This window comes from Nelumbo lutea, chromosome 8 (genome assembly GCF_056320005.1).
Source record: "Nelumbo lutea isolate HS-2025 chromosome 8, American lotus-T2T, whole genome shotgun sequence".
In the NCBI taxonomy this organism is placed as follows: Eukaryota; Viridiplantae; Streptophyta; class Magnoliopsida; order Proteales; family Nelumbonaceae; genus Nelumbo; species Nelumbo lutea.
Genome location: NC_142691.1, coordinates 8,133,969 through 8,152,072, shown reverse-complemented (window position 1 = coordinate 8,152,072; position 18,104 = coordinate 8,133,969). Strand labels below are relative to the sequence as shown.

General features: G+C 37.7%; 2 protein-coding genes and 1 long non-coding RNA gene across 6 annotated transcripts; 2 read left to right on the top strand and 1 right to left on the bottom strand.

The window, feature by feature from the left end:
• Positions 1 to 7,205: 7,205 nt before the first annotated feature.
• Positions 7,206 to 12,967, bottom strand: LOC148842515 (initiator tRNA phosphoribosyl transferase family protein). Of its 4 annotated transcripts, none has more exons than XM_088959336.1 (8): positions 12,515 to 12,936; positions 12,118 to 12,281; positions 11,940 to 11,996; positions 10,019 to 10,754; positions 8,135 to 8,235; positions 7,915 to 8,023; positions 7,754 to 7,813; positions 7,206 to 7,470 (listed from the first exon to the last, which is right to left on the bottom strand). In XM_088959336.1, the coding sequence occupies exons 1-8, from the start codon at positions 12,795 to 12,797 to the stop codon at positions 7,301 to 7,303; spliced, it is 1,680 nt and encodes a 559-aa protein (XP_088815462.1). In that variant the 5' UTR covers positions 12,798 to 12,936; the 3' UTR covers positions 7,206 to 7,300. The 4 variants fall into 4 exon arrangements, with proteins under 4 accessions (XP_088815462.1, XP_088815465.1, XP_088815464.1 ...); XM_088959339.1 differs by having other exon boundaries at positions 12,118 to 12,276; positions 12,515 to 12,783; XM_088959338.1 differs by lacking the exon at positions 11,940 to 11,996 and having other exon boundaries at positions 12,515 to 12,967.
• Positions 12,968 to 14,034: 1,067 nt separating this feature from the next.
• LOC148842514 (uncharacterized) lies at positions 14,035 to 14,895 on the top strand. The gene has a single exon (XM_088956648.1). It carries the CDS (start codon positions 14,050 to 14,052, stop codon positions 14,257 to 14,259), a length of 210 nt encoding a protein of 69 aa, XP_088812774.1. The 5' UTR covers positions 14,035 to 14,049; the 3' UTR covers positions 14,260 to 14,895.
• Positions 14,896 to 16,300: 1,405 nt separating this feature from the next.
• Positions 16,301 to 17,299, top strand: LOC148842513 (uncharacterized). Its single transcript, XR_016103642.1, has 2 exons — positions 16,301 to 16,939; positions 17,048 to 17,299. It is a non-coding gene; the product is annotated as an uncharacterized LOC148842513 (long non-coding RNA).
• The last annotated feature ends 805 nt before the right edge of the window (positions 17,300 to 18,104 follow it).

The following is an 18,104-nucleotide window of genomic DNA, read 5'->3' as shown; positions in this document are numbered from 1 at the left end:
CTTTTCATTATACCTCTTTACAAATCATTTAAGGAGCATGAATCAGACTCCAAATTACACAATTTTGAAATTCACTCTCTCTCTCTTTCTCTCAGTTCAGTCTGCTACAATCTCACAGAAGGTTTTTTTGGAGACTCTTCAACTTTGTTGGCTATAGATTCTCACCCAATGCTCTATTGTATCCTATGAACGAATTTGCCTATAACCTACAGTAAACTCAGTAAAACTGAGTAGGGGCAAATAACGTTCTAAAGATAGTGTCTTCAAACACGCCTCAGAGCTTCTCCTCCAAAGTTACAGTGACCCCATCTTCACCAACAAATATTCTAATAGAATTTCAGTTTTTAGAGGTTAGATTCTGCGTAGCTAATGAAGAGCGGAGGAAGCCATTAAAGATGAAGTAAAGCGATGATTGTGAATGGTATTGGATTCATAAAATATTAGTTTTTTTTTCCTGAGAGTGTGATAGTGGTATGGATTGAGATAGACCCACTTTACCACTCTAATCCAAAAATTATAATCCCCATCATGGCCATGATAATCATACTTTTATCATCATTAAGATGGCCCACATTTAAAGCTTTCAAAAGGGTCAAAATTGATCATCTCTAGCTAGCAGTCTATCCTACCATTTCATTCCTATAATTAAATTATTTTAATACATCCGTCCATGCAGCTGCAGGTAAAATTAATATTTATCTTTATTATTTAATAAGATTCGCAAGTATAATTTTCCATGAGATGTCATATAATTAATGGGAGCCATCTCATGTATCATGATACTAATTATTCTAAAGGGGTTATTTATAATTATAAACATATATTTGCTGCAAGAGACAAGTCGAATTTCTTTTATGTGCCAATGCTGTAATCCAAATTAACCGACCGAATAAAGATATATAACAATCATGTCTAGCATAATAAAATAAACCACCTGATTGCAGGTACATTGTACAAGCATTAACTTTGCTCGCGAATCAACCGATGAGTTTAATAATTCTCACCGCCAGAAAATGGCTTCCAAATACGGCAACTTTGTCATATTAAGATTTGTCTTCTCTCTCTGTGGAAGCCAAGGTCTTTCAATAAGATTATGTTTGGTTTAAAAGAAAAAATAGATAAAATAAGGGAAAAACAAAAAATTTAATACACGGGTTGTAAAGGTTTCTCTATTTTTCCTTTTCTTTCTTTACATTTTCTCTCAAACCAAACATAGCCCAAGGTTTCATCAATAAGATTTCATATGAAGTTTCATTTTCTCCATGAAATATTAAAAACCTTATATCTTAATTTTCTCTATTAAAATCTATCATTATTATTATTAATTCTCCCTCTCCTCTCTCTCTCTTCAATAGTTGTTTTATATTTCCCCTTCCCTCCTTTTTCATTAAATCCCTTATTTATTATTAAATATCTTTGACCTGATCTAATAAAATATTGATATAAATTAGATGGATTGAGTGGGTTAGGAGCCAACCTTGAACATAAACCTTGACCTAGAATCAAACCTGATGTCAAAACTTAAATTTATTAATCCAAGTCTTATCAAATTTCCATGCGCATTTGCATGAGTTTACTACTGTGCTTATATGCTCAATAAACGAAGTAATGATTTATGATAAGTGTAAGCCATACTTCGAGGTTTAAACTCCATTAATTGTTTCATTTGTTATGGAAAAAGTAATTACGTAATTGTTTTTTATTCGATAAACTTTTGGAACCATTTTTTTTTCTTTTATTAACTTCTTGGTTTAAGTTGGAAACAATTGTAAATCAACCCCAGAAAATTCCACCATATAGATCATGTATATATGCAATCTCCTCCTCATGTTCCATCCAAAAAGAAAAAAACATTTGAAATCTAATAAAGATAAAAACAAGATTAATTAATTAACTCCGAGAGTGGATATTTTGACCCAGGCCACTACCCCTTCTTTCTATCTTTTGTTTTCCCTTTTTTCTTTTTGTGGATGGAGGGCCGGGTACCAAACCTCTACTTTTGAATTAATGTTAGCTGCTTATCAATAGACAAAGACAAAAAAAAAACGTGGTAGTTTTAGATGGGTTTAGTACATACGGATGCTAGTCTCGAACCAAGGATAATCCAGGATTGGTCTATAGGATGATGTGGAAATACTAGTACATTACAGATTCCCATTCAAATCTGGAAAGCAATACGCGTCCACATTTTGAGTTGGATCGAACTAGAAAACGTACATTTTTTTTTCTTAATTTTTTGTTAAAAAAAAAAAGGGAAAACAATGGGAGACACAGAAAGCATGTACAAGTCACATAAGGTCAAACACACATAATGATTGGCAATAATACAGAGGGGGTGTTTGGAATAAATGCTGCCACGCATCGAAAATGATAAAAGTAAACTTCGATTTTTGTATGGGAAAAGTTATTTTTTAAAGCTTTTACAAATGGTTAGACATTTTTTACTATAGTCTAGTGGCACCTATTTATTATAAACACATTATAATTATTATCTTTTTCGATTTACAAGCAAATAAAATATAAATATTGAATGAAAAAATATAAACTAAAGCAAACAATATACATATAGAGAGAGTTTCAACTAATAATATATAAAAACTCGTATATCAGACCAGCTTCCAAGAAATTGTAAATTAAGTTTAATTGTAGAAGAAGCAGTGCAGCAAAATGGGATGTACAAAGGTTCATGGAAGAAATTCAAAACTTGAAAATTTTGAATATGTAAATAAATCTAAGCATGTGGAGTATCCACCTAGCTAGGTGAATGAGAAGCTGTTTTAATTTGTGCTGGATCATTTAATTCAAATGGCAATTAAACAAAATCCCCTGGATGCATACTCCACATTATCTGCAGACTGATTACCTTCTCTCCATATATACTTGTATTAATTGTAACTCCTGTACTAGTCTGTTCTGTGACAATATTGATGAACTAAGTAACAATGTTTTTACTTTTAATGGCTCGAGTTCTCACATATCACATCTCTTACAGAGAAATGCAAATTTGTATCCCAACCATCGCTATCTCCTTGCTTCTTGTTTTGAGCAACCAAATCAACATCAACAATTGGCTAAAAATGTGAAGCATTTGAAACCACCCCTCCACCCAATCCCCTCACCAACTGACACAAACAAAAGCATGTATCCTTCCTTTTTTGTCCCCCATTCTTTCTTTCCTTTGGTTTTCTTTGTATGTTAATTAAACAGACTATAAATTAAACTAGAAAGAGCAAAACTGATTGCCATCACCTTTACAAGTTAATTAAGCAATTACCACTCCAGATAAAAAGATCCATCTTCAGGCCAGTTTTCATGCCATCAATATATAGTTGTTTTTATTTTTCGTTTTGATTGTATGGTGAATGATCTTTTATATAACAGACCCATATGTAGTAACTAAGGGTGCGAATACATATACTGCCAGCCCAGATATAAATGAAAAGAGATGGATTGGAAATACCCATTCCTGACAAAAGAGTGCAGAAAGAGGCTGAATGGAATGGGTGCATGAAATGGATTCCTCCCCCAGGAGGTTATATGAAACTCTTAATACGGACGGGACTTCAAGTGGTAATCCGGGCCCAAGCGGTGGGCGGTGGGCGGTGGGCGGTGGGATTAAATTATTAGAGACAGAAGAGCACCTCGCTAGTCGCTTCGCTTGCTTTTCAAATTTTTACAATAATACTATACTTTGTACTTGCATTGAAAGCTGAATTTCGATGGTTTGAGGTTGTGTATACGTCTGTGCAAGCTTGGATAATGTCTTAATGCCCTCTTCATGAAGATAAGTATGGTTTAGGGGCAAGTCGGGCTACGTCATTAAAACTAAATTACGGCTTCCAAGTTCCCAATTCCATATAAATAAAATATCAATTGATCTAAAACATCCAATGGGGCTAGCATGGACCTTGGTTTTCCCATTAATTGTGGCTTGGTGGATCCACGGCACACGCTTCATGTAAATCCAGGATGATGGCCCATGAAGAGTTCTGGCCATACCAGCCATTAGCTAAAGTGGAGCCAAGGATAGTAAATCCTAGTGATTTAATTTCCACTAGATTAGATTGTCTTTGTGCCGCCACTACTAATTCTCATCTGATGAAATGTATTGACCCTTGCAAGACTATTTGGAAACCACAAATAAGTAGATATGTCACTCCTCACTTTGTTTCATATAGTATTCCATAATACTTGTTTAAAATAAAATGGAGTTGTCTAACTCATACTATGTACCTAGATTTGGTAGTATATATCTACATTCTTTTCTTCATACCTTTTGAAGGGCTACAAAACAGGGGTAGCCCTACCCCATCCTCCAACCCAGGTACAGGCGAGATTCAGAAAACCTTACCAACCAGCTCGTTCATACCTTGCATATTGCATGTACTCTTGTTTCTTGAAGGACAGGACTTTTATTTTTTTTTTGGTGTGTATGTATTACACTGTTACTGTTACATTGAGTAGACGCATGACAGAAAGAAGGGAGAAATGTTGCAGGGAACAAGCATTAATTGCAATGTAGAGGGGGGGACACCCTTTATATCGACCACATGCTCAAACACACGTTATATTGGCCAATAATGCAATGGGATTTCCTCCTCCTCAATCAACTTAGGCAAGCCTTGAATAAGATGGCATATGCAGATCTGCTTTTAACTATCACTCACACACACACACACACAAAAAAAAAAAAAAAAAAAGAATTGATCGCTTGATGCATGAGTTTTAAAAACGAATCGGTCAGGGGTCTGATTACCGGTTCGAACGGTCCAATTGTTCAACCTGAACGATTGACCCGTTCTGACAAAATATAAAAAATCAAAAAAATGGCCAAAACCGTCTGAACAGCTTAAACAGTTCAAACGGTTAATTGGCAGGTTCAGCGGTTTACTGACCAAAATAAACAATTTTGGGGGAAAAAACAGTTTTAGAAGAAAATGGAATCGGTCCCAATTTTCCAGTCCAACCATCCGGTCCGATCTGGTTTTGAAAACAGTGGTTTGATGTATTTGTCCTTCCTTGTACATGTGCGTACTGGGACCGTGGTCACAGCAAAAGTGAACTCTTGAAGAGGCGGCTTCTTTTCCCACGTGAAAAAGGGGGAAAAGGGCTTCTTAGCATCAAATGACCACACCACATAAAGAGGGTGATAGTGTGATACAGTGCTCCGCAATAATAAAAAAAGGAGACAAGGTTATATAGGGCCCCTTTGGAAGCATAAAGGCTTTGATTGAACTGCTTTAATTGAGTCATGCTACGAAAAAAAGCTTCTACCAAAAATAGGAGTCTGTATGTGGTCCCAACAGCCATTGCAGTTGTACATGGGGAACACCTCACCTGGGAGATATTCCCAATGCACGGCTGCAATGGCCGTTGGGACTGATTGTTGAGACCCTGTATTGGGAATAGATCCAATCTCATTTCTTAGCCGAATGACAGCATATTTTGGGTTGCAGTTGCTGGATTTTTCAGGACGCCTCCATTCCATCTACCATGTGGCTATTCCTTTTGGAAATGTCAATGTTGGAGTATGGGTGACTCAGCTGTAGGAAATGCAACTTTTTTTTTTGAAAATTAACTAATATTTATATTAAAATATTTAGATTTTATTTTAAATATTAGTTAATTTTCAACCAAATCTAATATTAGTTAACTAATATTTTTATATGGAAAGAATATTGGAATTACATTTAGACTCATCAAAAGAAATTCTAACAGCTAATTGGATTAATGGATTTCTAATAGCCAATTTGCTAGCAGATTTCTAACAGTTAATTTTGTCTTAAATGCTCTATTAACCAGATTTCTCTATGTAAAGCCATTAGTGACTGAACCCATACAATGCATAGTCAACTATAAATTTGATAAGACCGTAAGAGGCGTCGGAAAAAGATTTTATGTTCCTTACCATTTCAATAAAAAAAGAGTTCTGATAAGCAGGGAAGATTGTACTCTCTCTCTCTCTATATATATAATTATGACATGCAATAAGTGAAATTAAATGATTATGTATAACTAATATTTATATTAAAATAAATAAAAAGGCAAAAAATAAAACGAAAATCCATCCATCTTCTTACATAGCTTTACTTTGATTTTACAATTATAATGGTATCTAACTTTATAGCCAAAATAAAAGATAAAAAGAATACAAAACATGAGTACGATAACTTTCCACCCTAAACAATCCGAACCCGCCCAAGCCCAACCAAAATTCACTTGAACCAATCCCATATTTTACTTGGTCTAATTTTGTGGGGTTTCGGATGGAAAAATTGATCTTATACATCAATTTGACATTAAAGATCACTTGCACCAAAACTCACTTCAATCAAGCTGGACAGCATCAGATGGTGAAAAGTTACTACTAGAGTTCAAATGGAGGACTTAAAATTCCACTTGTGTCACAAAAAAAAGCAACCAATCAGGTGGTATTCATCAAAATTTCATGAAGAGAGGGTTTGATTGGCCAAAACCCTTCGGGTAATCATGTCTTCCAGGCAGCATGGATTTTTCCTAAGACTGAGTTTGTAAGGAGTGCAAATGCAAATATGTAGAGTGCAAAACTTTATATTTTATATGTATTTACGCTGTACATATTTACATAGTTAAAGTGGTTTGATCTTATATTTTTCAGGTAGGTAATCTTCTAGGGCAAATCAACCTTGATGGTGGGTTCAGATTCTGTAAATGGCGCACGTGGTGGTTATAGAAGGGCATCCCAACAGTACCACATTTTGCTAACATATGGGTCAATGGATCTGGTCACTCGTGGTGGGTTTGTTTTGCTGGGTCAGGGTAGAAAAAGATCAAAACATACGGACCTGAGCCAGACCCTCTATGTAATATGTTTATCCAGTCCAATCTGATTCAATAAATCCTGGTTATAATTTCGATACATAATACATGCATGCATACATCTCGATACATAATACATGCATATATACACACATACACAAGTGAGAACAGGTAAAAAGTAAAACCAGCCCCAAAATTCTGCACAACTAAACTACTAGACCGTGTAATAGGGCTGGATCAGGTCTTTGGGAATGACCTGGACCACAGCGCCATATGGCTCCTAACACAAGTTTACTTGCAAAATAGATAACATGACAAGGAATTTTTTTATGAATTCTAGAATGTCAGGAGTTTTTTTTTTTTTTTCTTTTCCTTTGGGGGGGGGGGGGGTACCGGATACCATTTCCTTTCATTTCCCATATTTTCCCCAGCAATTTCCATAAGAATCAAAGTCATAACAAAAGTATACTACCAACTGGGTTTTCAAATGCGGATGTCTATTTTACAAAACTGAATCAATTCTACCTTTGTTAAGAAAACTAAAGACCTGCTTCAGATTTCCTCTAGATGGTCGGGCATTTATTGCATATTTACAGAGAAACACTAACCGCCTCCGCATTTCTAATTTGGTTATACATGTTTCATTGAAGGACTTCCCATCATCAAAAGTTCCTGGTGGATATAAAAATGCAGCATTAATGTACAAGTCAGAGATACAGAAACAAACTGCAACTTTTTCCTAGTATCGTGTAGTGAGTGACAAGATTCTCATGATATATTATGTTTGTCACAAACATAACGGCACCAGTTTATATTTACCATACTGTGGGTTCCAAGAGGGATCAACAATAGAAATGAGATGTAAAATAAATCAATAATATATGTGGGCACTGTGGTTTTTAGAAATTTATTCAGAAATTTTGACAAGAGGGAGCAAGTACAGTAAAGGACTGACCTCTATCATCGAACAAGGTTGTTAAAATGGCAAGGCATACACATATACTAATATCTTCCCCTGCAAATAAAAGGTACTAGTGAGTATTAACACATAACCCTTTGGCACACTCAATGACAATTTAACATAACAAGCTAAGATCCAATAAGTTGTTCTCTCACCGGTATGACAGCAAACTAGAAGTGTTTTCCCTTTTCTTAGGTTCAACTTTGCAAAATGAACTGCAGACGGAAGATTGCTTAGCAAGGAAAACCGATCCAACTTTGAGGTCTGACCAAACACAACAAGATAAAGCAAAAGAATATCAAAATCCTATGATTGAAACTTGCAAGTACAAAATAAGCAATTATTTCATGAACATTTAGCATTTTCATTACACACCATCATAGGTAAATGCAAATACAATTCACCATCCTGAAGAAAGGTGGATATCCACTCATTGTCACAATTCAATATGCAATCAAAATTAGACACATCTGCAGCTGTGCATCACAGAATGAAGAGAAGGGTCAGATTACTGGATAATAATAAAAACTAGAAAGTAATTTATCAAAAAAAAAAAAAACTAGAAAGTAAACAGATCATAGTAGTTTATGTGACCATGAACAAGGAGGAAAAGCATTGTGCAGCCCTTATCGGTTAAGAATGAGCAGGCAAATTATTTTTAATTCCACTTGTTTATACCATGCCAGTAAACAATGTTCAAGTTGAAAGAAATAATACCCAAATTGTTCTATGCTATTATGAATGAAAATAATTCCAGGAGGCTGATTGATTTATCAGCATTAAATTCTCACCTCCCTGCAACATTTTTCCCGGTTCTGAGTTCACAAAATCAAAGATTTCACAGTATCACTTAACAGCTAGTGCTCATTTCTCGAGCATCTGAATCTGTTATTATATATTTGCACTAGTTCTTTTATTTTTTAATCTTGAAATACAGGGCAATGAGTTTATATGCATCTTTTTTATGAATAATGAGTCTATGCATTGAGTCTACATGTATTTAATAGAAGCTTTAATTTTCATTCTTGTCCTAATTGTTGGTTTACCAATAATGAAAAGGAGCATTGGAATGGTCTTGGCTCCTCAATATTCAGACAATAAAAAGAAAAAAAAAAAAAAAAGAAAATGCAGGACTGCCCATTCTAAAGTATACTAGCTTGTTTTAGATTTTTTTGTACATTTTTTTTTATTTTCTCTATTCTATCTAATACAAATTTCCCATTATTTATTAGGGACAAAACAGCATTGGATTTTCTGGTTGGTCATGCATGACCAAGCTGCCAAAAAAGATTTCTAAGTACACATGCAATTCTATGATTAATGTGCAGTAAGAAATAAAAATAAATAAAATCTTACAGTGAAGATAGGGGTGCTTTATTTTTTGGACAGGGCAGAGAAATATCATATGGTAAAATATTCTCTATTTCTTTGACTTTTAGCATCTTCTATGGGTAACCCAAAAATTTTTTTAAATAATGAGTATAAAAATGTATAGAACCAGCCCAAAGTCAGATGTGATGTTTACCGCATACAACTCCCTACACTCCATATTATATACCAGCTATATACAAAATCTCTATGCTTGACTGCCTTAAACTCTCCAACAACCAAAGCCCAATCCATTAGGAACTTACCAACATCCACATTAAAGCAAAAGAAAACCTCTTGGTAGTCAGAAACCCATCTATTTCTTTCTTTCAATATTTTCCAAATTCCAACAAATGGCAAAAGGGATAATATCCCAAACAGGTAGCAAAATAATTTCAACTAATATCTCTTTATGGATCCTTTTTAGGGGGCACTCAATTTGAAGAATTCACACAGCATCAGGCCAAGGCCCTCGGACCAGACCCATTCAAATTTTAACAAATTCTCAGCCCAAGCCCACCCAAGTTGCACCCTTCCTTTTTTTTCTTTTGGTGGTGGGGGTGAAACTAACAAAAATGTCAGAACTCATGTGTAAACCATTTTATTTCATTAACATATCAAAGGAGGCATAAAAATAGTATCAAATAAAAACCTAAAATTATAGTAATAAAAAGTCGTTTCTCCTTTTATCAACTATCAATGAGGAAAAACATAAAGCCTTAAGAGAATTAAAATCATACAGCATTTTAAAATAAATGTCAGATGCAGCAGTTGACAATATTCAAAAATTGCAGTTAAGTATATAATTTTATAACCAAAACCGTTATTACAGGAATTTCACATGTTCTAGCAGATAACAAAAAAACTTATCTGCATCAGCACAATGCATACCAAGTTGACTAGTTCCCCCCACAGCAAGATTGGTTGAACCAAGCCAATAAATTGCATGACTTTCACCAAAGGACTCCACATCAGTGTTCCTGTTTGAAATCTCAGAGTACAACGACGAATCCTCATCGGATATATGGCTGTTACTGGTTAGAAACTTGTCTTCATTATCAGTATGACCATTACTCACTGGCAACTTCCGAGGCTTGACAGTGACCTGGGGAGCACTCTGTCCTCGTTGAGAACGATAAACTCTATCCTTTTCTACAATATCAGCTACCTTCTGATTGCATACATCAGGCCCTGAGTTTATCAGATCATACATATGCTTCCGGAAAAGATTAGGTGTTAAGCCCCTTGCCCAACTTTCTTCATCATCTCCTGCTCCTGATATATAATGCCAACTGAACTCTGAAGTTGTCCTCTGCTGAAATATGCTACTTGATGAGGATGCAGAGACAAGGATGATGGGTGTGAAATCCCAAGAATCACAATCAGGAACTTCATTCAACCAGATAACAGTTTTTTGTGAAATCCATAAGGGGCGTAGAGGCTTTTTCAAGGACAAAGCAAGAGAGCCAACATCAGCACCACTAGCTTCCAACTGCTTGGTCCATTGCTCTAAACGATCCTCAATAGATGCTCTCTCGGTTTTGGAGATCCAGAGGGGAAGATGCAAGGAACAATCCCAATCAAGAGATACAAGTTGAGTATTGGCAGCCACGTTAGAATTCAACTCCTGTTAAAATGAATAGGCACCAATAGGTAATGCATAAACATTTATGAGTGAAGTTCAACAATATCAACTCTTACCTCTGCAGGTTACCACAGGGTAGAATGCACCTCAAATTCGAATGCGGAGCATTTGGTTTATACTAATAGCTTGTTTTTTGCAGGAGCAGAACCTTGATTCTAACTCTTACAAAAAATCTGCAAATGCCTTCTTGAGGAGGGGTTTGGGTGTTCTACTATGGAAATTAACGAACTTGTGATGGACATTTGGTTTTTTCCTAATTTGATATGCAGATTCTTTCATGTGTTGGAGTGAAAATATTTAAGGGCCCATAACTTAACAATGACATGGTACTGAAAAAGAGCAAACTGGAAGAATAGGATGCATGTAGCTGGCCCAATATAGTTGGGGCAAGACTCAGTTGAATTGAGTTGATATTGTTCCATGGGGTCAGTTTTATTTTATGGGATACTAAAGTTCCAACAACACAAAAAGAAAAAAGGTAATAATCCATAATGCTCTTGTTCTTTCTGAGCATGCCTTCAGGTTTCTGTCTACATTCTTCACAGCATGTTGAGGGTGTTACCCGGGTATCTATTATGTGATGTTTCAGCACTGATTGCATGCTAAGCTCCCAATGATGATGTAACAGTGTATTCATAATTTAACTTTTTTACCGAAAAAGGTAAAGTAAGGTATTGCATTATATTAAGAGCCAAAAAAAGTCTATAGACAAAAAAGAATGGCAGAACTCTCCATTGTATATATTGCTAGCAGAGAATCAATCCCTAATCATATCAAAACATAGTTAATTACAGACTCTAGTGAGTTCTTTTTGTTGTAGAAGAGCCAAACGTTTCTTTCCAACCATGTAGCCCAAATGACGGGCAGGGGAATCACTGCCCAAACTGACCTGTCTCTCTTGCTCATATTTTGAACATGCCACCCACCTAAGTGTTCAGCAACATTAATCACCATAAAATAAGTAAATCCTACAGGAGGAATAGAGGTGAACTCCTATTTCAGGTGGTTTGAAAGTGGTGTTGCAGGGTTCAAGCGAGGCACATGCCAAAAAATTTGCCTTCCCAGTGTGCGTAGGTGCAACTTTTAAAACACTGAATATGACAAAATATTCTAGCCATGAATGGGTGTAGACAATTTCTTAATAAAAAAAACATTAAAGATCCGTACCTTCCAACATACAAATACGGGTGGTCCACGTATATCTTGCAACGAGGCATACCCTAGCTACCAGATTTATGAACTCAGTCTTTCTAGTCTAGTTTATGAGTAACATATGGTAATCTAGTACAAAATATATGACCATCAAATCATGAGCCATGACCTCACAAATATTATCAGTACTTACCGTCTCCATCCTCCAAATGTTTTCATTTTCGCACATTTTCCTTGAATAATTGCGAAGTGCCCTGTTCAGGACACAGGTCCATATGGGTATCGTCTTCGACATGCTGTCCGGAAACCGCTTTCCTCTTCGTGTAGAATCAACTATGATACACCCACCCTTCTGTCCTATCCAACAAAAACGAAAAGATAGCACTCAATTCTAAAAAATTGTAACCATGAAAAAGGAAAAATACCATAAAACATCAATCAAAATAAGCACTGAAAACATATAGCAAATAAAGCAAGCATCTTTCCAAGTATCCCTTTTACTCGATCCACTTAGCGTCTTAGGAACGAAAAGAGATTATAAGCTTGAAGTTTGAAAAGAGAGAAATAGAGAGGAGAGGGATTAGATGTACCGGCAAGATGAGCAACATGGAGATTGAGGCGAGAGGTGTTAAAGGACCAGTTGTTACAATGGCCATCGGTTGATTTGAAATAACAGGTGGATTCGAAGTTGGGAGAGTACCAGAGGCCACATCGAAGATTGGCGAGGAGGGGAAGGTCAGGCCAGAGCTCAGAGATTTCTCCGACAAAGATAGAGTCCTCGTAAATCGACCGAAGAGCATTATATAGGGAGTTCTCCTTCCTTTTTATGCTTCTCGAAGCTCTGTATATGCTTAGTTTTCCGTCCGCAGCCATGTCAGTTGCCGCTCGCGGCCTCCGTCTTTCAGCCGGCGAAAGCAAAACGTGTTGGTGCTACAGTCAGCAAAAAACTCTTCGGCAACCCCATGGCTAGTAGCCTAGTGCTATGGCCACCGACTTGCTACGCGCACAAATCTATTTTCTTGTGTGCTTTACAATTGCACTGCACACCACAATTCTAGAATCTGAACCTTAGTACCATTTCAGTGTTTTCAACCCGCGGTTGAACCGATCTGTCGGACCAACCATGACTTGTTGACACGCAAGTGACCCAGTAGTTGAGATGGTCACTAGCGTTGGCAGTTGGCACCCTTCAAATAGAGGGCACGGCCACGGATCAAACCGGCCGAACGGAATTGGGAAGTAGGGTTGTCAACTGATTGGGTATGGGTTGGACTGGGTACAACTAACCAGACCCTATGGGGTCTTTTAGCCGGAGCCAATACATACATTGGGTCGGGTCTGAAACAATTAGGGATTAGGTGAAATCAGTCCCAAACTGATAATAATTAAAAACCAAAATCGGCCCAACCGGTTCAGGCTCAATCAGTTCACACCATTGACAGCCCTATTTGGAACATCTCCCACAAATGATATGCAAGATATTCCATTCCTAATACAAGCGCGTCCTTAGGTAAAAGATGTGGGAAGAGTTTATCAATACGGAGATCCGAACCTCTCGAATCTCAATGATGTGGCCAATGGGCCTCACAAAGTCACAAGTGAGTCCAGATCTGCTCCTCACACCAATCTCACAAGCCTAAGCTGCATATCAAGAAACATTTCCCTTTTATGTTATTGTCCATGAAGAGATATTCCTGGTGCAAGGTGAGATGCGCTGTGAGATCAGTGTGAGGAATGTTTCTATGAGGAATAACCACCCACGATTCCCATCTCTGGTATGTAATATTGTAATGTTAAAGAATTATAGGTGATAAAGACAACTTTTGAGTCTTCTTCTTCCTTCAAACCACCGAATAAATCTCCCCACCTCTGGTCTCTTTTTCTTTCCTCCTCTTCCTCCTTATTGATGGCCATGAAAGCGCTTCATCGTCAAGCAAAAGAAGAAGAGGAGTTTTGTTCCCCGTGTTATTCGGCCCCGACCGGACAGGAGATTTTCTCCCCTCCCTTTTTTGTAGTCTGTTCTTCTTGTCTGCTTTGTCAGTCCATTTTGTTGTCTTTATTTTTTATCATTACCTGTAGCTCTTTATTGCTTGTACGAAGAAGAGAGATACTAGAGAGAGAGAGAATGGTGGATTGGGGTCTGGTGGTTGTAGCGGTGGTGTTGTTCGTGCTGTTGAGGTCGAGGCTGTTGTTCCAGCTACCAGGAAGGAACAGAATAGTAGAGTTTGGGAACATGCAAACAAGTGGTGTATCCATTCTGGTGCATACCATCATCTATTTCGGTCTCATCACCATTTTCCTCATCGCCATCGGTGTTCACATCTACACTGGTTAACCACCACTCTTTTCTTCTTCTTCTTTCGATGGGCTCTTTCGATTAGCTTCATTCGGTTAACCACCGTTCGGTTAGCTTCGTTTCGTTTTGTGCCGATTCCAACTTTCAAGGAATTCTTTTACCATTCCGGAGTCCCAAATTCAGATTCCAGGAGAGTCCAATCAGTTCACTGCTTTTGTCTTTACCCCTCAACCCCACCCTCCTAAACCCTGACTTTGAGAGATGAGTATGCTCGGCGCCTAGAGCTCAGCACTACCTGGAGGAGTTTCGATGGCCATCGCCAAGATCGCCATTGAAAGATCTTCATCCGCCTTCCACCTTTAAACCAGTTTAATGGAATGCATGGTCTCTGTTTTTCCTCATCAAGCACTACTTGGAGGAGGAGGAGGATGAAGGTGGACGAAGCTCTTTCAAAGAAGAAGAAAAGAAGAAGGTGGAGGGGATGACCAGAGGTGTAGAAAAGAAGGCAGAGGGGAGGACCAGAGGGGAGGACGAAGGTGGACGAAGCTCTTTCAAAGGAGAAGAAAAGAAGAAGGTGGAGGGGATGACCAAAGGTGCAGAAAAGATGGCAAAGAGGATGACCAAAGGGGAGGACAAAGGCGGACAAAACTCTTTCATTCTCTTCTTCATCGCAGCTTTGCTCCAAGAAGAAGAAAGAGGAAGGAGGAGGAGGAGGAGGAGGAAGAGGAAAGAAAAAAAATAGAGGCCAGTGGGTAGATTTATTCGGTGGTCTATAAGAGGAACAGTATTTTTACCTTTTTTTTTATACTTTTTCTTATTTTTTTAAAAAATTATTTTTATTGACCCAAATTTTACCTTTATCAACTATAATCCCTAATGTTAATATCAAAAAGATTCCAATAAATTAAATTGAAAATATTTAATGATGTTGATCAATGAGAAGGAGAATGGCGAGGGAATTCAACGTATAATCATAATGAGAGTGTGGGTAGGGGATCCAAACTTGCAATGAGCACACCCCCTCAAGAATTCATGAAATGTTCGCATTGAGTCTTAGACACGATACCTTGATAAAAGATATATAGAATTAAAGGCATGAGATTGAAAGAGTTTTGTACCCCTAAATTTTTAGTTTTTTTTTTTGGATATCATAATTGAATCAAAAAGTTTTTCCCACATGATATGGAAACGACCATAAACCACATGCACACTGTTAATTGACATGCTTCCTCACTTTATAATTTCATTTCCGCTTCCCCCACTGTATGACCTCAGCTTCCATGCTTTGAGAGGCCAAGGGTTTCCGTTCATCATTAAATTTTTCACACCATAATTGGACCCAATTAAAGAGGTTGTAACTCATAACTACCCAATCTCTCACGCAAAAAAGTGCAAACTCACTCCTAGAACCTCAATCAAGGACAAGCTTGAGATACAACAAATGTCCCTCAAATGAGAAGCAGAAAGGTACTCCTAGTATGTATTTAAGAGCATGCTGCCCAAGGTGTTTCCCTTTTCTACATCCTCTCACTCATTAACTTTTTGGACTCTCTAACTTGGCTATTAGTAGGGATGAATATGGGTCCGTTTGGTTTGATTTCATGGCAGAACCTACAACTTACCCTATAAGGGTCGATTCTAGTTCTTATAAGTAAAACGTACCCTATAAAGGTCAATTATATGGTCAATTCTAGACTTGACAGTTCCAGAATTGGTTCCAAAATCTATTCATGGAACCTGTTCCTTTTTTACTCTTCCCCTTCAAAAGAAAAATGAAACATGTATTTTAAAAACTTAATTTTCAATAATAATAATAATAATAATAATAATATGGGTAAATTATAAAGATCCCCTTGTACTGGGGTCTGTGACAAAGACCCCCCTGTACTTTGTGTTGCAACAAATACCCCCTTTGTACTATGACCGTGAGACAAAGACCCCCTTCCATCCAAAAAGGTCATTACAATATTTTTTTAATCCCAACACCCCCTTGTACTATGACCGTGAGACAAAGACCCCCCCTTCCGTTAACCTCTCATCCAAAAAGGTCGTTATAACATTCTTCGTCTTCCCAGACCTTCCAATATTACCCTTTCGTTCCTTCAATTTCTCTCTCTCCCCCAATCTCTCTTCTTGCCCTTCCCCTGTACTTTGTTTCTTCTTCTCTCTTCTCTCTTCTGTTATCTTCATCAGCTCGGACTAACAACATCTAAAGTCGGTTGTTGAAACTGTCGGGCGAATAAGTTGCAGGCAGTAGCATGGGAGAATAAGAAGATGATGAAACCGTTGGATTCCATGGGTTTAGGCCTATATCCCCATGGGACCTCAGGTTGAGGAAAACTCAAAGTGGTCCTCTGGTGCGGCAAGAACAAAGGCGTACCGATGATATTGGTACCACCACTACTGTCGCCGCCACTGCCGCTGGGTGGTAATAGATCGAGCTCCACCAATCTGACTGTTGGAGTGGTTGGTTCCATCTGATTATGCTTAAACTCGGTTCTTCCCGTCATGTAATCACTGATTGCAGGACATTCAGACCGATTGCAGGACGCATAAGGTGGTGGTTAAGGGGCAGATCCGTTGAAGGTGCTGGACAGAGTTCAGAAAAAATCATAAGCAGGTGGAGCTGCTTACTCCGATCCCGAAACCACCGGCCGAAGAACCTAAGAAGGATGAAGAGAACAAAGAAAACGCTAAACCAGAGGAGAAGAAAGAAGAGGTTAGTTCATCTTAACATAAAATGGTCGTAAAGAGAAAGATCTTCAGATCTCTCTGATTAGCTTCTAAAGATTCCATCTCAACATAAGTTGGTGTTTGTTTTATGTAGCTGCAAGTGATTATAGTAGTTTTGAAGGTCCACATGCATTGCGAAGCCTGCGCTCAAGAAATCCGAAAACGCATACAGAGAATGAAAGGTATATTGTTTCTCCGATTTTCGCTTCCATATGGCCTCTGCATTCTGGGACCTTGTTTCCATCATTTCGTTGTTTTCTTCAATTCTATTTTGAATTGCAATGCAATCCCTTGGAGCTGGAACCGGCTTCATTGAGGCTACTGGTTCTGGAGTCATCTTCAGCCATTTGACCGACCACCAGATCAGATTCCGATCCTAAGCACGCTTGGTTACAAGGGCCATACCCTGATATTCGGCTCATAAGACCAACGCAACTTCCGGTATAACAACTTTCTCTACAACCACTCCCACCATCATAACCGTCGTAGTGTTGATGATTAAAAAGATTTTGAGAAGGAATCATGGTCATATCGGAGTACCGAAGAAACAAAACAGCCGGCGTCGATTTCTTGTATTTTGTCTTCAATCCCATCGATGGGAACAAAGGAGGAATTAATACTACAGAATTTTTTTAGTAGACAAAATACATCAAAGAACACTTCCACATTATATTTGGAAATTGAATATACAAGAAAAGTAGATAAAGCAAAAAGTAGGGAAAAAAAGAGCATTGGGTATCTAACAGTAGAGCTCCTAAGAAATCCAGTTAAATCATGGCAGGCCATAGCCATATTTATGGCTAATTAGTAACTCCCAGACCAACACCAACCTCATATAGGAGGCGCAGTCATTCACTCTTTCGGTGTCTTCCTCTATTTTTATTTTTCTGAGGAGAGAAAATAAGAGATAGAGGAGGCACAGTTTTCCGAGTTATGAGGTGTTGAACTGAAGGGTCGTATCCATCCTTTAGTTCTCCTCATGGCCAAAGAGAGGACGGTGAGGGAGAGAAAAAGAAAGATAAAACAATAGGTTAAATAGGTTTTAAGAGAAAAAGGGCAAAACAAAAAAAAATAAAAAAGGTTTGGTAGGGTATTTTAGTAATTTAACGCATTCTATCATCTGACTTAACTGTCATGGGGGTTCTTTGTCT